The following is a 23,248-nucleotide window of genomic DNA, read 5'->3' on the forward strand; positions in this document are numbered from 1 at the left end:
TTGTATGATTGTGAGTTGTCCTCTAGCCCTGTTCAGCTGCACCTGCTGGTGGGGAATAGGTAGGGAGTTGGATTTTATCAGGATTGTAATTTTGCCAAATAGGGTGAAGCGAGAGAATGACAGAGGAGTTGGGGTGTATGTGCAGGGGGGTGACCACAATTGGCTGTGAAATTTAAGTTGGTTAGACAGGGAAAAGAGGACCTGAAGGAGATGAAGAAGTGTGAATAAGTGTACATCTTGTTGGGATAGTCAGTGGATTTGAGAGAAAAATCTGGAAAGATAGAAAGTGGTCAGAAATTGGGACACTTGAAATTGAGATTTTAATGAGATGCAGTAATTGATAAAGATATTTTACATGCATTATTCCTTTTAGTCCTTTCAGCAGCCACTGTGGGTAGATGCTCATTTAATAGTGTAGGAAATGGGGCTTATAAAGAAATTATGTCTGCTTTGTGTCTCATAGGTAATAAGTGACAGGCTGAGAATTAAACACAGGTATCTCTTAGGAAGCCCCTGCTCTTAACTAATACACAAGAGGTTGTGCATATATTGTTGTGTTTCAAAGACAGTGATGTATTTTGACACAAAAAGCAGAGTTTTCTAAGGGAATTTAGGATGGGGGTGGGGTAGTACACAAAATAATCTATTTTTCATACAACCTGGAAGAAGGGGGAGAAGCAAATGAAATAATGCAAATTAAAGCACATTTTATTTGTAAAGTGGAAGTAGGAAGACATAACTGACTGCTTTGAGACTCTAATGACTCTTTCCCCCAGAAAATGGTCATATATACAAACACAAATTTTATATATACTTTCAGAGATCTTTTGTGGAGAGTTGCTGCATGGACTTTGGACTCTCAAATGACCTAAATTCTGCAACATATTATATTTGATCAGATTATCTGCTTGTCTTTAGTGTATTGCCCCGCCATTTCTAGTAGAATGAGTTAAAGAAATAGAAACTTATCCTTCTTTTACAACACATCATTGTAATAAAATCTTTGTATTAACATTTCTAAATCCACAGCAGCATACTTATTAAAGCATAATCACTACCAATTTCTTTTCAAGTATAATATTTGAAACTCAACATATAAAATAATTGTTTTCGTTCTCTGGCACAAATTTTAAGTCTATTATCCTCCTCTTTGTGTGTGAAAGAGACTCATTTCTGTATTCAAGAAACAAAACTTTAGTGGCTGGCCTGGTGGCATAGTGGTTAAGTTAGTGCACTCCGCTTCAGCAGCCCAGGGTTCACCGGTTCAGATCCCAGGCGCGGACCTGCACATTGCTCATCAAGCCATGCTGTGGTAGGCATCCCACATATAAAATTGAGGAAGATGGGCACAGATGTTAGCTCAGGCCACTCTTCCTTAGCAAAAAGGAGGATTGGCAGCGGATGTTAGCTCAGGGCCAATCTTCCTCAAAAAAAAAAAAAAAGAAAAAGAAACAAAACTAGCAATCTAGGACGTAAAGCAGAATAAAATGTAAGCAATGCTACTAGTCCCTATTTGTCTGGTTGATAAGCCTAACAGATTTGTGATTTTGAAGGCCTGCCAAAGAGATGTCAAAGGGGTATAAATTATGGTTGAGTATGCTATTGAGTCTCAACATTTTGATTTTTAAAGTATAGGTTACAACTCTACAACTGTTCTTTCACGTTTTAGAAATTCACCACAACCAGAAGCAGAATCAGAATTTAAGATTGATGATACTTCATATATAATCTTAAACATATCTGCTTTGTGGCAGCACCAGAATTTTATTCCAGCTCTAGGCTTCTCAGTCCAGTAGTATACTTTTGTCTGGAGTTGGCAAGTTGTAACCTGGAGAAGTTTTTAAAAAATTCTCAGCACATGGAGCTGGTCCCGTGGCCGAGTGGTTAAGTTTGCGTGCTCCACTGCTTCGTTGGTTCAAATCCTGGGCGCGGACATGGCACTGCTCATCAAACCACGCTGAGGCGGCATCCCACATGCCACAACTAGAAGGACCCACAACGAAGAATATACAACCATGTACTGGAGGGCTTTGGGGAGAAAAAGGAAAAAAATAAAATCTTTAAAAAAAAAAAATTCTCAGCACATTGTAGGTATAGAGGATGCAGTGAAGGCATGAGACGATAATAAAGGGAAAAGTTTACATAACTGTCATTTATTACAGAAGTATGCTATATTAAGCTGATCATTACTAAAGCTGTCTTTATTTCAAGATTTTTAAAAAGCATTTTTTTCTTGTCAGTGATTAATACAATTCAACTTCTTCTTTCTTTAAAAAAAATAACCTCAGTCCAGGAAGCTCCTCTAGAATCATCAAATAATATTTTCCGTCCGGTCAAGCAAAAGATTCAATGTCAGCAGAACAAGAAAGCACCTCTGCACAATTTAACTTATGGTAAAGCACTTTTTGTTTTGTTTGTTTTTCGGTTTGTTATTTGAACGTGCGGTTAAGTGTTCTAGATAATTATTTTCCCTGCCTAAGCAATAATCATTGATTGTGGATAAAACATTGAACTGGAAAAGCCAGAGGCACTTAGAGAAAGACTGGGCAGGGAGACTATTTTTTTTAATACAAACAGTTTTAAATTGTCCTGTTTCTCTCTGTTAATTTCATGTGGTCCTTCTGTAAATTTTGTTTGGTTTTGTATTTTTTGCAGAGCTTCCAATTCTGAGTCAAGAACATGAAAATGTATCATCTGCAGGAGTGTCAAACAAGGCATTAACTAGAGCTCAGTTGGCTAAACAAATTCTTCACTCAAAAGAGAACACAGCTGCAACCACTAAGACCAAAAAGGACACGTTTGTTTTAGAAGGCGTTGATTCTGCCTACGAAAAATCCCAAAATACTGCTGTTGGTACTCTCAATACCGACTGTGATCCTATTAAAAATGGCAGTCAAGTAATGGATTCTGATAGTAAGGTGACAACAGAAGGGACTTCACAACAAGAAACTGAGGAAGGAAATGAGAAAACAACGCCCAAAGAGACTGATCTTCCAGGTTCTGTGAATGATACATGTAAAATTGTGCTTGCCACTCCAAAATTTCATATAACAATACCTCAGAGATCAACAAGAAATGCTTCAAAGCTTTCTCCACCAGATCTACTTCAAACTATTACAAATGGAGTTAAAAAAAATAAGGTAGGAAAACTTTTAATGCAGATATATATTTCTGTTTTCACCCCCATTCTTCAAGAGCTTGAGCTCTTATGCTCTCTCGTTACTGAGAGTAGCTTCATTTTTCTGTTTTATTATTATTTAGTGTAAAGGCAGTATCACCTAGTGGAACAAACAGTGCATTGAAAGTAAGAAGACTCAGGTGTTAGGTCCTACGTCGCTCAATTACTAGTGGTATAGCCTGCAGCAATTTACTTACTCTCTTTGGGGATGAACACTGAGTTCATTCCTGTTCTTAATTGTTTTTTCTTGATTCTTGGGGTACTGTTAACAGCAATTAAAAGAGAGAGGAATTATAGCATCTGAAGACTTGAGAATTTTTCCTGTGGTAAGGTAATACAGAGTGATCAATAAAAGACTTTAGACCATCAAGCTATGTTACATTAGGATAAATTCTCTGAAGGAGGTGGAATGGAAATACAAAGTTAGGAGAAAGATGTGACATAAAATTTCCAATTGTTAAAGGTTTGTCTGTTAATTTTTTAAATGATGGTGGATATCAAATTTAGATGGTATTTAAATTCCATCTAAATTTTAAAGAGTGATGTAATGGTTATAGTTTTAAATCTCAGTGTATTCACTGGAAATTGCATTATTTGCAAATATTTAGACCTGTGATGAAAAGTTTTAGATGTGCTTTAAAAATGTGTGAGGTGGGTTGAGCAAAAAAGTTTGAAGACAGCTGCTCTATAAGACCTCACAGTACTAATTCCATCATCTCTACAGTGCTGTTTATCTCACCTACTACAAGAAGGCCAAGCCTGCTAGGCCTCTTATCTCTCCACCATGCTGTATATCCCCTAATTCTGACCCAGTCTCTCGCTCATCTCCAGCTCTACAGACATGGCATTGTGCCCTCTTGAACTCAGGGTGTATGACCAGCAAAATTTTGTATTCTCAACCTTCTATGAACATTTCTTAACCTTGCTCTAACTAAAGTATGGCTTCTTCTCTTAAATGGTGGCCTTTTTTTTTTTTCTCCCATATCTCACATTCCGTTGGACCTAGAGATGATATAATGTGTGTCTGTGTTCTTCCTCATTACTATTTCAGGCCATTTTTCCTTCCTTCCTAAAGTAACCCCTTCTCCTTCCCCAGCTTCTTTGAAGCACATGCCGTAAGACTTTTCCACTCCCTGTCTCCTCTTGTTGTAATTTTCTGTGCTACAACCCCCTGGAAATGACCTTGCAATCCCACTGAAGTGTTTGGCACCTGTTAGTTTTTCCTCTGCTACTGTTTGTGTCATCAACTATGGTGACACCAGCATCCGTATAGATTCATCCAGCCTCCTTGGATTCTTGATCTTCAGTGACCTTTCCCCTACCATTAACCCTCTACCCTAGTCATACCCATACCTCGTGTTTGCCAGTACAAGCATCAAATTCTCACTTTCAAGCATCCCACTCTTGCAACCAGCTCCTGTCTTTCCAGGTCATTCCATGTGTAGTACTCTTCCCCCACTTCTCCATCAATACTCCACCCTACTAAGACAACTTCAGTCCATCAGCTTTCTCCTGTCCTCATTTCCCGCTTTACTTTATATAGATTCCATGGTCCATCATTATAACCACTACCTTGACTAAACTCTCAGTTCTCTTCATTGCTTTTCCCTCTGTGCTCCTCTGGCAAAATTGTAAACCTAGTTAAATTTCATTCTCCCATTCGTTTGTTTATCTATCTATCTGTCTATCTATCTATCTAGATTGGCCCTGAGCTAACATCTGTGCCAATCTTCCTCTTTTTTTTTTTTTTTAATATGTAGGACACCACCACAGTGTGGCTTGACAAGTGGTATGTAGGTCTGAACCCGGAATCCGGGCCTGCAAACCCTGGGCTGCTGAGGCACAACGTGCAAATTTAACCACTACACCAGCCCCATTCACCCTTCTTTTGCTACGTACCTATACCTGAGAAGCAGAAGATAGCCAGAACAAAACACACAACCATGCCAACTGGTCTCATTTTAAATTTGACAACAGACCTTAAGTGGGCTGTCAGTATTGCCCATCAGTCCTGCTACATTTCACTTGTCAATCTGCTCCATTCTCTGACTTCCATAGAACACCTCACACTTTTTCTCTCTTAAAACCTCCCCTCTCCTCCTCATTCTCAGTTCATTGAGGACCTCATGTTATCATCACCAATCTACCAGTTTGCTGCTCTGTCCACATATTCTGCTTTCTCTTCTGTTAAAATGGATGAACAGTTTGTGCTCCTTTTCAAGGCCAATTCTTTTCCCCTTACCACCTAAAGTACTTTGTCCCTCTAATTGTCCCCTCAATTTTTTCTCTTCTAGATCATTCCCATTAGCATATAAACATGCTGAAACGTGGCCTGCATTTTTAAAAAATGGAAGGAAAAACCTTTCTTGCTTTTCCTCCCTGTCCCATTCCAGCTACCACCCATTTTTTTGTTTCCCTTTACAGCAAAACGCCTTGAAAGATGTATATGTGCTCGTGGTTTTCATTTCTTCTCTTCTCATTCTGTCTCGAACATGTTCCTCTTTGGGCATTCATACTCACTACTCCATGAAAATTGTTCAGGTCATCAAATCCAGTGAGGATTCTTATTCCCTATTATTCTGTCACGAGTTTTTAACACAGTGAATCAAATGTCCTTCTCAAAACGTTGTATTGCTTTTTCTTTTGGATTCCAGGATATCTCTCTCCTGATTTTCTATATTTTTCTATGTCTTCAGCCCAGAACATTCTTGTAAATCTCATACTCAGATGTGCAGTTATCTATATGACTTCTCTTGATATCTAATAGGCGTCTCAAATTGAACATGTCCAAAACTAAACTCTTGCTTTCTTCCCCATACACCCTCTCCTCCATTGTGTCCCATATCAGTACATAGTGATACCATTCCCCCAAATACCTAGGTAAAAAATTTTAGACTCATTTTGAACTGTGGTTTTTTCTCATACTCCACATCCAAACCATGAAGAAATCCTCTTGGCTCTACTATCCTGTATTTGGCCACTTCTCACTACTCAACCTACCTCCTTGTCCAGGGTACCATAATCTCTAGGATTACTATATTAGCCTAATGGTGTCTCTGCTTCCACTATGGCCTCCCTGTTTCAGTCTTTTTCCAGACAGAAGCCAGAATCTTTGTATAGTCCAGTTTCTACCCAGCAGCCTCTTAAAATATTAAATCATGTCACTGTTAGGCTCAAAATCCTCTGGTAACTTATCTCAGGAGAAAACACTAAGCCTTTACCATCATTTATAGGACTCTGCGTAATTAAACCCTGGAAATATCCAACCTTATCTCTTATTCCCTCTTGCTTACTCCTTTCAAGCTACTGTGCCCTCTGTGCCACCTACTTAGGGACTTTGCACTTGTGTCCTCTGCCTGGAAGGATCTGCTCCCAGATATCCACATGGCTCCTCCCTCACCTCGTTCAGTTCTCTGTTCCAAGATCTCCCCTGAGAATCCTCTCTCAAAAAGCACCTCCAGTTATCTAATGCCTTATCCTTGTTTCTAGTAGGGATCATCACCACCTGACATTTTATTATTTCTTTGGATATCACCACCACCATTCTCCTTGCTTCCACCCCCTCAACACACACAGGAATGTTTGCTCTAAGAGGCCAGCCGTTTTGTCGTCTTTCTTGCTGAATCTCTACTGCCCAAAACAGTGCCTGACACATAGTAGAGCTCAACAAATATTTACTGAATGACTTTGCATGAACATTCTGATATTTTATATAAGCAGTATGATACAGGATTCTAGAGCCAGAATTCCAAGATTTGTAACCCATTTATGCCTCTAACTACCTGTGTGTGACATGGGCAAGTTATTTCATTAGACTTTACAGAGTTTCCTTATCTATAAATTGAAGATAATGGTACCTGCCTCCTAGTCTTATGAGGATAACAGGAGTCCGTGCGTCTAAGGTGCTTGGAACTCTGCCTCATGTTAGCTTTCATTTTTGATACTACATCTGACTGATTCTTTGTATCTCAGGTAGTTCCAAACGTGGAAGTAGAAAAAAAAGGAATTTTATTGCCTCTTCTCCAAGTCCTACCCATAATTTCTAAAAAGTACATAATTGAGAAGAAATACAATAACTAAGAGCACCCTTCCATTTTAGCATCTTTTCCTGACTCAGCATAAAACTACCGCTGGAGAATTTGTCTTGATACATAAATTTATAATTTTATATATAAAGTAAATAGCTACTCAACTTAGTTATTTTATGACTTGGCTGTATTTCTCATCAGAAATAGTTCAGTGTTAGATAGTCACAGAAGTTTTCCTTTATAATAGGATTTCACTTGTCCTAAAATGAATTTTCTGAGCTGTTAAGATGTTTGCTTTGGAATAGAATGCTGTTAAATATAAATTGGTAATCATCTTATAGTTTATATAAAATTGGATGCAACTCCAAATTTACTTTCCAAAAAAAAAGCTCCAATTTTTTAGGAATAAGAGTGATGGTGAAATGTATGCTGCAAAACTCTTTTTTCCCGCCAAGTAATCGGGTCTTTCATGGGACTTAGTGTTTTAATGGATACCTCAGGATTTTAGGTGATTTTTTCCCCCAGTAGTTGGGGATATTTGCTATAAGAATATTTAAAGTATAATTGATTCTGGATTGTAGGACAAACTGTGCGGTACAACTCCAGTTCAGTCTTTCCATTCGTCTTTTTTGTTTCATTATATGCTGCTGTTTAAAATAGAATATGATTCTTATATAGATGAGCACTACAGAATCCTTTGGATTACTTATCTGAGTCTTTCCTTTTAATTTAGTGTATATTGATTTTGTAATGCTTCTGCTACAAGTAATGCAGGCAAGATATACTTCATTTTATGCTTGATTAGGTAATCCAGCTACAGGAATGGATGATTAAAATCATCAATGATAACACTGCTGTATGTGTAGAAGGAAAGCTGATGTAAGTATAACATTTCAATATTCTTTTAATCAAATTCATAATAAAATAAGATACTGGAGTGTTAAGAGCTTAAAAGGAGATGCATGAGAAATAGCATCTTCCTACAAAACAGTGCATTTCTAACAAGGTTACAAACTGAAGGCAAAAAAGTAAAATAACCATGCACATCCTAGCTGTGTTGATTGTAACCAGCTTTCTTGTTTTTGCCAGTTAACTCAAGTTATTTTTAAAATAGTGACAGCTCAAGTTTGTATACACAGCACTTTATTCTTTTTGGAACCTGTAATAAGTGGACTGGTGTTATCTGCTTAGTTATATATGATTAGTTAATATTTACTACATGCATTTCAGTCCAGATTCTCACATCTAAGTTGGCACAACCAGATATAAATTACCGATCCAGAAAAATGAATCAAAATTATTTAAAACTTTGCCATACAGCCACATATTAAGTAATCATTGGCACTTTCTGGTTCTCCCTAAACTGAAAGTATTATAATGTAAGTGGCCTTTGCCTAATTCTGCTACTCTATTAGCACCACTCCCTATTCTTAAAATCCAATTTCTTAGTGTTAAAAAAAATTTTGTAATAAACAATACAGGATATCACTATTGAAGGTCCTTTCCTGGGAGTCTATAAATTGGGTATATAAAATCTGTCTTGCCCACTCTGTTTCTGCCTGCCTCGTGTCTGTTTCCTTAATGTCCAAGAGACAGCGTGGATTGCCTTCATTGGAATTCCCTGGCTGCTGCTCGCTGGCTGTGTGACTAGGGCAAGGACCTTATCCTCCTTCAGTCTCAGTTCTTTCATCTGCAGAATAGTGATAGTAATATTACCAACCTTTTGTGTTATTTTGAAGATTAAACAAGTTAATATTTGTAAGACTTGAGAACAGTAGTTTTAGAGTGCTATTTAAATGTTTGTTAAAATAAAGCAAAAAGAACAGAAGATGAAAAGTAATATTGTATTAAAGTATAATGTATGAGTTTAATCTCATTTGACCAAATAAAAGGAACTTAACTTTCTTACTTATTATGCTTATATTTAGTATGTTTATTATTAGTTATCTGATGAATTGGAGAATGTTCAACATTTGTCTGTTACCTCTTCATATTTTGTTCTTTCTATTTTATATTTATTCTTAGCTTCATTTCAGGAAATACGAAGAGTAGATTTGTGGGTCAGTGATTTGATACTGCAGTTCATTTTTTCCAAACTGGAACCTCTTTGGGGTACTTTCCAAAGAGAAGGTCTGTATAGTGAGGGTAATAAAAAACACAACATCAGATGGATCCAAACTACATACCTGCATGAAAGCGAGCGCAGTTTGGGTCCTGAGGAGAGGGACAGGAAAATATTCTTTGGAAGCCAGCATCAGTTAAGATGGAGTTGCAAGCCTTGTCAGCACCAGATATGTAGAGACGGCCCCTGCATCCTTGCTAATGAGATATTTTATACTAGGGATATCGTTTGGCCACAGTACAGTTTCTTGGCACTTACTCTGAGGATCACATTAGCCAAGCATTTGAGTTCCGCTGCAATATTTGGCCCCAGATGTTTTGTAATTAGATTAATAATATTGTGAGTGTATCTGGAGTACAAATTTATTACTCTATTATCAATTTGTATGCTTTATATTTGTACATTGTGACTACTGATAAAATGTGACTATTTTGGCCTTAACTAAGCTGTTTGTTCTCCTAGAGACATCACTGACATATATTGGCACAGTAATGCAATTATAGAACGGATTAAGCACAACAAACTGAGGACTTTATCAGGCAACATTTATATATTAAAAGGAATGATAGACCGCATTTCCATGAAAGAAGCAGGTAATGACTGTCATTATTAATTGATAAGCTATTTTATATGTGAAGCAACCATATTTCTAACAGTAATATGCATATTTCACTTTAAATTAGCTTTCTTAAAATTATGAATCAATCAAAACTAAAAATTAAAGAATTGACCATATTATATAAAACTGTGATATATGCTGATTTAATCACTCTTATTGACAGTTTAAATAAGTCCAGTGACAAAAAAACTCAGGTAAAATCTTCCTTATTTGTAAGGAATTGCTTTTAACTCCTTCATTCCTCTCATTGAGCCTGCCCAGCACAACCCCAGTCCCGGTATAATCTAATTTTCTGCCTGTGCCTTGCATGCCGCTAATGTGGCTGAAGAACGCACATGTGCAGCCTACTTTAGATTTACGATTACCAGCAGCAAGTGTGGTTTCTACCATATTTTCGTCATCCATTACCTCTCCCATCCTCCTGAGTGACTATTTCATATTTTCACGAATCTCCAGTACCTCCTCCCTCCGTCTCTCCAGTGGCGGCTGGAGGGAGGGGAGCACCTGAGCGGTAGAACGATCCGCAGAGAACTTCTGCTCCACGTCTACCCAGCTGCTTGTGTCTGCACCTGCTTTTATTACGAAGAGCTTCCCGTGGTTCTGTCTGTGTCAGCCTCTCCATTTGTACGCTAGCTCCCTTTTTTCCTCTTTTACTGAAGGATATCACTACAGTAATTCTCCCTGCTCTTGTCAAAAACCCCCCTCGTTTAACCACACTTCTTTCAGCCACTACTGCTCTAATTTACAGCAAAACAAGTAAGAAGATTGTTATATTTAATTCTTCTTGAATTCTTTCTCATTTTTTCTTGAATTCTCTTTATTTATACTTTAATCCCCAATTTTTCACCAAAACAGCCCTTATTAAAGTCACCAGTGGCCCCCACATTGCTAAATCCAGTATACACTTGACAAAGTGAATCACACGTACCTCCTTGGAACGCTTTTTTTACTTAGCTTCTGGAATACCGTACTCTGATTTACTGCCTCGCTCCCTGTTCCTTCTTAGTTGCTTTACTTATTTTTCTCTTTCTTCTTTGCCTCTAAATAATGGGGTAGACTAGGGCTCTTTCTACACACAGTGTTGTGCTGATTTCTTTTAGGCTTTAAACCTCATCTATTTGGTGATAAATGCCAAACTTATATCTCTAACCAAGATTATTCTCAGTCAGCCCTGATGGCCTAGTTGTTGAAGTTCAGTCTCTCACTGCTTTGGCAGCCCAGATTCATTTGCTTGTTGTGGAACCACACCACCTGTCTGTCAGTTGTCATGCTGTGGCAGCAGCTTGTACAGAAGAACTAGAAGGACTTAACAACTAGGATATACCACCGTATACTGGGGCTTTGGGGAGGAAAAAAAACCAAGAGGGAGATTGGCAACAGATGTTACTCAAGGTGAATCTTTCCCTGAAAAAAAAAAACAAGTCATTATAAAGAATATTCCCCTAGCCACTCAACTCATTTTCCATTTGCCCATTTGACATCTCTAGGATGTCTGCAGGCATCTCAAACTTAGAATGTCTGGAAGCTGATTTTTCTCCCTTGAATCTGCTTAGCCTGCAGTCTTCTCTCTCTTTCCGTGCTTCGAATGGTGAGCCACAATCTTTGGAGACATCCTTAATCCTCAGTTTCTCTCACACCTACATCTAGTGTGTCAGTACATCCTATTGGCATTATCTCTGTAATATATGTAGAAGCCAGGCCTCTGCTGCACCGCTGTGGTCTCCACCTCCTTCATCATCTTTTGTCTGAATCATTGCAGTAATGTCCTAACTGGTCTCATTGTTTCTCCCCTTGTACTTCACAGACTCTTCTCAGAATAGCAGCTAACACAGTCCTGTTAAAGAAAGTCAAAGCTCCTCTGCTCAGAATCTTTCCGTAGCTTCCAGTCTCACCCAAACTAAAAGACCAGATCCGTGAATGACCCCAAGGCATTATAATCTCCCAGCCTCCCCCACTTCTTCCAGTATACTTCTGAGTAGCCTCCTAGTCATGCCTCACCCCCTCCAGCTCAGCTACGCTCATCTCTTTGTAATCCTTCAAACAGACCGGGCACACTCTTACCTCAGAGCCTGCCACCTTGCTCCCTCTGCTTCCAGTGTTTTAGCCCCATTTTGCCACAAGGCTCACTCTCTCACATCCTTCAGAGTTTTGCTCAGATCGTGCTATTTCAGTGAGAACTTCTCTGACTACCGTTTTTTAAAATGCTTCCTGCCCCCATTCTCGGCCAGCATGAACACACTGTACCCCACCCCCTTTAACTGCATAATTTTTCTCCGTAGCATCGATAACCGTCTAATAAACAAGATGGTTGACTTGCTGGTTTGCTTTCTGTTTCACACCAGAAGGCGAGGTCCATGAAGGCAGGGTTTTTGTTTGTTTGGTTAACTGCTGAATCCTCGGTATCTGTAACAGTGGCTGCAACATTGTAAGCAATAATTATGTATTTTTTGAATGATTTAATGAATTAATGACCTCTCTTTAAAATTCTAAGCTTTTAGATTTTTTTTTTGTTTATCATCATATTAGGATATCCAAATTATCTCATAAGGAAGTTTATGTTTGGATTTCCAGAAAAATGGAAAGAGTACATTGGTAATTTTCTAGAACAATTAAGGTAAAGTACTTTTTAACTTTTAAAAAACAACTTCATTGAGGTATAATTAACATTTGATGAAATGCACCCATTTTAGGTATAAAATTTGTTGAGGTTTTACAAATGTATGTGCTCATGTACCCAGTGTAAGCTGAGTTTAATTTCTTTTTTTAGAAATGCCAGTTTTGAAGCTCTCTTTGATCTCAGGCTTTCAGGAGGCAATAACACTACTAGAATTTCTGTCATGTGGAATAAATCTAAAAGGAAAATAAAACCTTTGATGTATTTCGAGGAGTCATCGTCAGTCACCTACCCTTTAAGAGGCTTGTTGCTCTGAAACACGAGTCTGAAGTTCTTGGTCCTTTTTCTTTCATTCATATCCTTAGTAGTTATTGAGCGTCAGCTGCTTAGCAGACGCTGTCGGCACCGGGAGAACAAAGAATTTGATGAATTCTTGCCCTTAAGGAACTCACAGGCAATACAGTGATATAAATTAATAACAGTACACTGTAATAACTTATAACAAGGGCTAGCATTTTTTTTGGTAAAGGGCCAGATAGTATATTTATGGCCATGCTACCTCTATTGCACCTACTCAACTCTGCCTTTGTAGGGGAAAAGCCACTGTTGCTAGTACTTAAACGAATGAATGTGGCTGTGTTTCAGTAAATGTATTTACAAAAGTAGGTGACTGGCAGGATTTGTCCTGTTATTTTCTTATAGCATCAGCTTATGAAGGAAGGATGAGAGTAGGGAGCGCTTCAGAGGTTCTCTTGGAGTCTTTTGCCTTAAGGTGTTGCACCTGAGTTCTCTACAGGGGAAGGGGTGGAAGTCATGATGGCTTAAATAATATAAGATTAAAGTAATCTTTGCTGGGGGAATGATTTATCTGAGGGAGTTGGTTTATTTGTGGGTCTCAGTTTTTGCTTTGTTTTTTTGAAAACCAGTATTAGAGAAAAAATACTATCCTTGCTTTTAGGGCTTGTGAAAAGGAAGAGGGGAAGACCAGACAAAAACAGAAAATGAAAAGATTTGTCCCTAACACACAAAAATCAGTGAAAAATGATGCAGGAGAAAGCCAAAAAGATGTTCTCCAAAGAACCAGCACCACTTACGACCTCGACTGTCATCAGTGGGGTATGTTTGCTCTTTTCTTCTCTGTTAGGATGATGGTAAAGCTTACGTGAGCTCCGTGGTGTGCAGTTGTCTACAGTGTAAGCAGCGTTGGCTTCTTACACTGCCCTGAAATTCCTGCTTTTTCACTAGTTAGGGAGGAGAAATTGCAATGCAGACTGCTCATAGTCAGCATTCAGCTTACTTCATTAAATATTACCTTTTAATTAATCAGAACACCAAGAACACCGATGAACATACCAGTGAAAGAGGATTGTGTCCTGGACCCAAGGTGTTTAGGCTGCCAGCCTACCTCAAACCTATATTAAAGATGCCTGTATTTTTGTACTAATTTCATTCTTGTTAATAGACAAGGCCAGTTTGCTTTCATGGAGAAAATGGCATGTGTTTTTGAATGACCATTTGCCATGAAGGTAGCTGGCGGAACTGTTCTCTTCAACTCTGCCAAAGCTATAATCTGCCTCATGTCCCACCCACCTCATCCCATGCCAAAAAAAAGGTAGGAACATTAACTTACAGCCCTATCTAGATAATATAGACGAGCCAAAGTTACTAGAATCTGTTGTATAAATTTCTGCCAGTTCTACCTTGACCTTATAACGAAGAGCCTTACAGAACTTCAAGAGTTCACGGCTGCTTCTGCCAAAAACGTGGCGCCATACTGGATATAAATGTGCATGTATGTCACTCTCTCACCCGCCACACCTCACTCCCCTGCCCCTCCCTTTGACACTTTGCTGTCCTTTCTAGTAGAGAGACAGGAATAAATTAAACATGTGAATGACTGCCTGCCCAGAGCTAGCAAAAATGCACTCCCTGCTGTTGCTTCAGTTCCTTCTCAACCCTCCCTCATTTCATCAAAATCACTCTATTCCTATGAGTTTGGCACATTGCTTATTGTCATTGCTAAACGGTCTTCAGTATTCTGGAGTCCTGGGGCTACGCCACCTGCTGTATTCTTTCTTTACTCCTAAATTTAAAAATCTCTAAAAGAGTGTCTCACTTCAATCATTTAGTAATCTCCTTTAGCCTTAGATCTTATCATCTCTCTACCCTATCATTCCTTTTCATTTAAAGCAGCGTTTTTCAGGAATTTGAGCTAAATTGTGAATATTATTGGTAAACTGAGAATACAAATGTAAAAGACTAAAGTTCAGTAAAGTTCAGCTATTTTACATGCTGGCTATTTCCACAGGAAAATCATTCAATAAATTTTTCTTTTCCTTTTTATTTATTTATTAATTTATTTATTTATTTCTGAGGAAGATTAACCCTGAGCTAACATCTGCTGCCAATCCTCCTCTTTTTGCTGAGGAAGCCTGGCCCTGAGCTAACATCCGTGCCCATCTTCCTCTACTTTATATGTGGGACACCTACCACAGCATGGCGTGCCAAGCAGTGCCATGTCCACACCCGGGATCTGAACCAGTGAACCCGGGCCACCGAAGCAGAGCATGCAAACTTAACTGCTGCACCACTGGGCCGGCCCCTCAACAGACATTTTTAAAGCACCTTCCATGAGCTTTGATCTGTGTTAGCTGTTAGGAACTTAGAGTGAGTAAGACAAGATGCCTCCCCTTGGGAAGCTCAGTTTAGAGTCAGATAGTCTGTTTTGGATGTATCATTTTCTAGTGATTCATTAGATCTTTGTTTTACGAAACTGTTTAGACACTGAGTGTCTTCATGTCACGTGTTATTTTGAGTGGTGGTGGTTGGTGCTGTTGTTTTTGTTATTGTTATCATTACACTTTCCATGAGAAAACCACTAAAATAGAACAAAACCGTGTCTAATATTAAACAACTAAGGTTATGCAAAGGTGTCAACCAATGATAATTTCAGATAAAGTGATTGTGTGTGTTTTAATGATTTACCTAAAATGTGGTTTTGCATATTTAGTGCTATAATCAGTGTATCACAGTATTGCTATAAAAGCACTTTATCTCTGTTATCACGCACCAGAGTATATTATAAATGATCTATTATAAATCAGCCTCTTTCACTATACTGTGGTAATCTCAAGAGCAAGGACCATTCATTGTGTACCTTCAAGTACAGCCTCTATTCTAGAAGAATGACAAAATGTTTTTACAGTTTTATGAGTCCTTTTTAACTTATGTAGGATTTCAGCTCAGTAATCTTTTGTTGAGCCTATATTGTATACTATTTAATTTGGTTTTGCTCAAAATTTTAGTTGGTGTAGATTTAGTTATACATTGGAGTACATAAACTAATTGAAAGATAAGAATTCTGTAGAAATCGAAGAAATATAAGGGAAATAGAGTTATTAGCTTCCTGTTTAGTTGATATGCAGTTAAGATGGACAGGAATTTGTGTTTACAAAATGGGTTAACCTTAGTATTTTGCCTTTAGATATGACAAAGGAGATCCAAAACAGATGGTAATGAATAATATGGCTGTCTAGTTTTCTTTGGTTTTTTTTGAAGAGAATAAAAGTGATTTGAACAAAACATGGCCCTATGCAGAGTGATTTATATCATAATCAACTTATAATGAGTATTTGTGACATTGTATTAGGCAGATCTTTTAAAAATGAATTCTTTAATGTGGAAAGGCAGCTTATCTTTAAATGGTCATTTAATGAATTCTCATCTTTGTATTCACAGAACTGAAGAATAGTAAGCACGGTAGGTTGCCAGGAGCTACAGAATTAAATGTTTGCCATACTAATCACCAAAATCAACCACCACTAAGGCTCCCAGATGACCAAATAAGTACTACTATTCAGAATGGAGGAGGACGTGGCTTCCTGACCGAGGTAAGCTTTCCTGTGCACTGCTGACATGTAGAGGGCTGGCGCGATGCTCTGAAAGGTTCAGGACCAGATCAGAAATCGTGAGTTCTGTTTGAGTATCAGCTTTTCATTAGTTTTGGCACTTGATATTTATTTTCCCAGTGTCTCACTGGAAAAGTGCAGCCAACAATAGCAAGTCTTAGCTCTTAGGGTAAAGTTTAAATTAAAGGAAGTATATACATAAAAGCACCTGAAACGTCACAAGTATTAAATCAGTAAAGGACATATGTAAGATAGTGGATACCCACATGGTGCTTCCAGAGTTCAAGCTTGACTGGTGAGTCTCTGAGCGCCTCCTCTAATGAAGTGTGTAGAGCCATAAGTGCCTAGAAATGTGTATTCTTGAAACTCACTGAAAATGCTTGAGGCCATGTTTAATAATTGTTAAAATAAAAGTTCTCTCTTTGTTTTGAAGGAATTAATTGGAGAAAAGGAACATAAAGAGTCTACAAAGAAACTCAAAAATTGTGAAAGAAAAACAAATGAAAGAATAACTAGAAGTCAGAATCAAGGTAATATATCCTTATTGGATTTGTAGTAAGTAGAAAGCTACTATTTGAAATATTTTTAGTATAATAAAAGTGATGTCATAAATTTCCAAATCTAAAATGGTAAACCATCTATTTCAATTGGTTATAAATACTTGGCTTTGTTGTGTTTTTTTTTTACATAAGATGATTTGCGTAATGAAATAATCCATTACTTTACCAGATTTACTTATGGGTTTGCCTCCTTTAATCTAGGTACTAAATAACTTTGTGTAAATCACGAAAGTATACATCATTTTAATATGCTTATAGGAATGTTTAAAGACTGTGAATCCTTTTATCAAATTAATACCGTGCTTTAGTTTTGTGAAAGTGTAGATTTTCAGGGTGATTTCGTTGAAATCCTGCATATCAGAATTTAAAAAACCTTTTCTCTACATATTAGCAAGTTTAAAATTTCACACTTGGTTAAACCCATCATCTTAATAGCATATTTTTCTATTTTATTTCTTCTTATAAATAAAAAGTAATGAAAGTGAAGAACATTTATAAGTGTTTAAAGAAGTAGGACGGAAAGCAGTACTACTTAGACTACTAACTTCATACAGCTTAGGTTAAAGTAACAATAATAGGATGAATCTTTATTCAAATTATTTAATAAAATGAATAAAAATGTTTTGTTCAAAATTAGAAAGTTCAAAATTTTCAATTCCCAATTGAACATTTGAATCAGATTTTTATGAGGAATTAGAAGAAAGCACTCTCCTCATAATATCAAGATCTGTGATTCCATTGAGGAATCTTCCAGAAACTTTCTTGATTATTTTGGTTAGTACCACTTCTCCATGCATCATGATTTGGGGGCTGCTCTTCTCCCCAGCATCAGTGCTACCCATCAGTCTTCCATCTTGTAAAATGGCACATAATATGTGTGCATTGTTGCAGTATTTCACTGTGATGATTGGTGTGATGATTTATGGTTTATATATATTTATAATTGCAATTGGATGATTTGAAGTTGGAAATTAGTTTGGCTTCTGTAGTCTTAAGTTTCAAATTAGAGAATTTCTCTCATCTTAATTTGCTTTCTGTAACTAGTGATAGTATAATATTCTCGAGTTCTATATTAGTTGTTATCCCACCATGCTTCATAGAGTTTTGGGGATTCAGCAAAAGTATGTCTCTATGGCTACCATTGGGGATGAGAATGGGGCCATGCAGATGGAGTTCCATGTTCTCCTAACTCCCTCTTTAACTAGGACAGCTTCTATTCCATATATTGCTTACCTAGTAAGGGTTTAGCAACCGTAGTGGTTTTCTTATGTCTCCTAAACATTTTGCCTCTGAAGAATTGATTTAACAAATATTTATTTAGCATCTATGGTATATGTGAAAGACTCTGTACTAACTCAAGCAAAAAAAGTCCAAAAATGAGGACAAAGTTCTTACCATTAAGGGTTTTTCAGTCTAGTCGAAAGATAAGTGAGTATTATAATGCAGGGCACATTGTCAAACATGACATTATTTAAAAGTATCCTGAAAATTTAATGGAGAGCTTTCATTCAGTTGAAGGAATGAGGACTGTTTGTGGACTAGGCGCGTTAGGGAATAAAACAGAAGCAGGTGATGATTTGGTTTGTAGACGAGTGAAGGAAACTTTCCAAGTAGGATGAAAGACATTAATGAAAGTTGAGACTCAAGAAAACTTGAGAAACAGTGGTCCAGTAGGCATAGAAGGGGGTTCAGATTTGAGTGCAGTGAGAGAACTCTAGTGAAGGCCCGGCAGGGGAGCTCATATGGACACTAAGTAGACTGAGAAGTCATGGATAGGCGGGTATAAGAAATAGTGTATGTTTACAGTTGGAGGGCAGTGATCTGAATGGACTGGTGCTTTAGGAAGATTTATCTGACAGTAGTGTGTACAATGGAGTTTGTGGGGGAACAAAACAGTATATTTTATTTGTGAAAATATTTTTTCTAGACTTTGTTTATAGCTAACTTGAGATTTTGATCTTTGGTTTTTGTCTTATGAAATTAAAGAGAGAACTGAAGAATTGAATGTATCCATTGATATTCTAACATCAAGGAAACAGTTTTCCTCAGACAAAGAAAGAAAATATATGGCTGTTAATCACAAGGAAGCTTATGTTTTAGTCACACCACTTAACTCTAAAAAAATGATAGAACGAAAATGCGTGCAGTATAATCTCTCCTGTGGAACTATTAAGGCACTAACCGATTTTGCAGTGCCAAAGCATCAAAAAGAAAGTGAATCAGACTTAAATGAAACTACAAGTCCTATCAGTAAGCCCACAAAGACACTAGCAAATGCATTCGAGTGTAGTGTGGGCCATGAAGGTGAAAACAAGGATGATCGCAGTGAATGTGATTTACTCACAGGCAACCAGAAAATAAAAATAACTCGTCCTAAAAAGGAGCAGATGGTCGCCTCTGATGTTAAGAAAAATACAAAGTTATCAAAATTGAATGAAATAGAAAATCAAGTAACTATGTCATTTTGCAACCGTTGGTCTTCATCCGATTTGTCTAGTGAAGAGAGTGAAACAGAAAAGGAAATTAGAAGGAAAGCTGGAGCTGTTAAGAAAACCAGAGCAAGAAATACCAGAGAAACAGTAGTTCACCTGAGAAAAAGCACGAGAAACGCCACAAGGAAAATGCCAGTGATTTCTGAATCTGAAATTGAAGAAAGTGAAAATGAATTTCATATCAAGCAAAAGAAAGCTAGATGTTCTGCTAAAGAAAATCTTCAGAAATCCCATATTAGGAAGGAGTTTCCAATTATTGAGGCGATGGGATCTGATAAGACCAACAGGCATTCCTTAGAACGTTTACCTGGTTTAACTCAAGATGGAGAATGGAATGAGAAGGAATTACAGAAGCTTCATTGGTAAGTAGTTAGATTTGACTCTGTAATATCTGGAGTGGCCACAAAACAGTTGAAGATATAAAAACTCCAATAAGGGGCTGATGTAATGACTTCTAATCATTAATACGGAAGAGGGGATCCAAAACACAAGGAGAAAAATTACAATTTATGCAGAGAATGGAGGGCAAATACAGATAACTTCTAACTAGGTACTTTGTGGCCATTTCAACAGCCTGCATATGAGGAAAGTAAAAGTGACCTTCTTTTCTTTTCATTCCCATTTAATATTTCAAGACAGCCATTCTCCCTGAAAAAAGGTAACTATGTGAGGGGCTGGATATGTTAATTACATTGACTGTGGTAATCATTTCATAATGTATATGTGTATCAAATGATCACATGTACACTTTAAATATATATAATCTTGTCAATTGTGCCTCAATAAACCTGGGAAAAAAATATTTCAACCCAGATAAATGCTGCTCTTTCACTTAGCTTCACATTTTAGGAAATATTTTATAATTAAATTTACTATTATAAAACCTTAAAGCTGAATTCAAACTTGTGGATTATTTAATCTAGTATTTTCCCCCTTATTTATAGAGAAGAAAATGGTCTCAAAAATTAGGTGATTTGTCCAGGGTTTCAGAGTCAGTGCTGCTGATACATCAGGTATGATAACAATTGGATTTGACTTCATAGACTTGACAGGCAGTTTCCGTAGTGTGGCAGTATTGGAAACCAGGTCATAGTTGAGCGGTGAGGAGAGAATGGGAGAGTAAAGGCATTCCAGGTGGACAACACCAGAAATTTGGCAATCATGCGGAACAGAAAGATGCATAGGTAACAGAAGAGAGTGACAATATGGGAAAGTGTGTGTTTGGTTGCTTGCTTATTTGTTTATAAGATGACTCATGCCAAAGCATGGTGGAATGCTGGTGGAAATGATCTAGTAGAGAGAAAGGAAGATGTGATGGATAAGGGAGAGAAGGATGGCATGGAAACATACCACGCCCAGTGTTCCACTCCCTTGTGATCCCCCAGCCTTACAACATTTGGAATTCATTTTCAGATCTACCTTCTTGAGACAGTCTTCCTAAGGCATCTCCATGCCACTGTACTCTTCCTTTTTCAGTTTCCTGCATGTTCCTTTTCTGTCTTATTTCCAAGCAGGGAAGGTAGTCTTCCTTCCTGTTCTCCAGAGTTCTTGGTTTGGGCTGCTTTCTTGCTATAGTGTACTCCTCAGTGATCTCTTCCTCCCAATGTTCTAACTTTCCTCTTTGAACAGGGACTCCCAGATCTGTATCTCTGATCCTGAATTCTTGTATTTAGGTTTGTATTTTCCTTTTCCTGCTGGACATCTCTACATAAATCTCACTTATAACTCTAAGTTAATATATGTCAAAAACCAAACTTATTTTTCCCTGCCTGTCTTCTTTGCCTGACTTGCCTGTTTCTGAAAATGTAATTCTTTCAGTCAACTAGGTTGAAACTCTTCTCATTTCAGTAGTTCCCTTTATCATTACAGTAGATCATTATGGTAGGATCCGTGGAGGTATATTCCAAGACCCCCAGTGGACGCCAGAAACTGCGGATAGTACCAAACTCTATATCTACTATATTTTTTCCTATACATGCAAAAAAATAAAATACGTGATAAAGTTTAACTTATAAATTAGGCCCCAATAAGAGATTAATAGTAAATAGAACAATTATATAATAATAATAAATAGTAAACTAGAACAATTATAATAATGTACTGTAATAAAAGTTATGTGAATGTAGTCTCTCTCTCAAAATGCCTTATTGTACTGTACTCACCCTTGTGATGATGTGAAGTGTTACAATGCCTACATGATGAGATGAAGTGAGGTGAATGATGTAGGTGTTGTGACATAGTGTGATTTTTGGACCATGGTTGACCGCAAGTAACTGACACCATGGAAAGCAAAACCACAGATAAAGGGGGGCTAGTGTTTTGGGGTTTTTTGGCTGTTTAATCTAATTAGTTCCCAAGGAGCTATAGATTCTTCTACAGAGTCATTCTGTCAGCAGCCTTCTTCTTGACACTACTCTTTTTCAGGTCTTTAATGCCTCTTACGTGAACTATGGAAGTAGCCTTGTATTTGTACTTTGTTCTTTTCATCTGTGTAATCTGTTTTATACATCTCCAGATTAGTCTTAATGTATAGTTGTGGTTCTGACAGATCAGAACCGTCATTGGGGGCCAGCCCGGTGGCGTAGCAGTTAAGTTTGCACATTCCACTTTGACAGCCCCGGGTTTGCCAGTTCCAAACCCGGGTGTGGACCTACACACCAGTTGCAGCCATGCTGTGGCAGGTGTCCCACATATAAAGTAGAGGAAGATGGGCAGGCACAGATGTTAGCTCAGGGCTAATCTTCCTCAAAAAAAAGACCATCATTGCATTCTTACTCATCTTTAAATTATGTAAAGATTCTGTCTTGCATTGAGAGCATGTGATATTTTGACCTCAATTATCCTTTCCAGCTATATCCGCCATCATTTCCTTATGGTAAAGGTTCTCTTCCTATACTGTGTGTTCGTACCATCTAAGGAGGTTTTTAAATGCTTCAACTGGAGAGATTCCAGTTCCCAGTAAGGTGGAGTAAGCACACGCCACTCTGTTTCTTCTACTGTGCAGCTGTAGAACCTAGACAGAATGCACGAAGCACCTTTTGTTGACTCAGGAAGGTATATAGTAGCAGAACAATTGGAGAAGACTCGAATTTTAAGTACCACCAAACTGGCAGTGAACTTCCAGTTTTTCTCCTGGTATTCCCCAAGCTAGGCTCACGGCCACCTAAAACCTGCAAGTGGACGTGGAGGCATGACAAGGAGAATTCAAAGAGAAGCCCTCCAGTTCTGGCTTGAGGAGCAAGGAAAAAGGACTAGTAACACTTAGAAATGGTAGAGGAAATGCCCGAGTTCTCTTTTTCTTTTCTGCCTTCTCTTATATCCCAGGCCCCGTGCAGTCCGCAAAGGTGGCAATCACAGCAGCAGCTGGGCCCCCCAGGTACCGACAGCTCTGAAAGTGGGGAACCTTCCTCTCCAGTCAGAGGAGGAGAGGCCTCAAGAGGGTGGGGCAAACTGTGTTGTATTTTTCTCTTTCTGTCCTTTGCTTGGTACTGGAGAAAGATGCACTTGTATGAAGTATGCAGCAGAGCTGGGTAACTAAAGCCCCAGCTGTCAGCCAGACAACCAAAAACTGGAACCCTCGGGAACCAAAAATTGCAGAGAGGGAGGAGCTAGGGAAAGCAGCCCTGTAAAATTGTTTTGGGGCTTTTAGGCTCACCCGAGTTGCAAGTGTATGGATCTGATCCCAAACAGCATACCTAAAACTTTGAGAACTGAACTAAGAGGTAGA

General features: G+C 38.0%; 1 protein-coding gene across 2 annotated transcripts in view; it reads left to right on the top strand.

Moving 5' to 3' along the window:
* The window catches only part of MIS18BP1 (MIS18 binding protein 1), a 59,350-nt gene that overhangs the window by 13,746 nt on the left and 22,356 nt on the right, over positions 1–23,248 (top strand). For both annotated transcript variants that reach the window (XM_046654093.1, XM_046654092.1), the window contains exons 3-11: positions 2,289–2,393; positions 2,656–3,140; positions 8,012–8,085; positions 9,791–9,921; positions 12,474–12,561; positions 13,520–13,677; positions 16,300–16,451; positions 16,903–16,999; positions 19,016–19,883. In XM_046654093.1, the coding sequence (XP_046510049.1) occupies positions 2,289–2,393; positions 2,656–3,140; positions 8,012–8,085; positions 9,791–9,921; positions 12,474–12,561; positions 13,520–13,677; positions 16,300–16,451; positions 16,903–16,999; positions 19,016–19,883 (2,158 nt within the window). The remainder of the gene's footprint in view (positions 1–2,288; positions 2,394–2,655; positions 3,141–8,011; positions 8,086–9,790; positions 9,922–12,473; positions 12,562–13,519; positions 13,678–16,299; positions 16,452–16,902; positions 17,000–19,015; positions 19,884–23,248) is intronic.

The sequence above is a fragment of the Equus quagga genome, chromosome 2 (genome assembly GCF_021613505.1).
Source record: "Equus quagga isolate Etosha38 chromosome 2, UCLA_HA_Equagga_1.0, whole genome shotgun sequence".
Taxonomy (NCBI): Eukaryota; Metazoa; Chordata; class Mammalia; order Perissodactyla; family Equidae; genus Equus; species Equus quagga.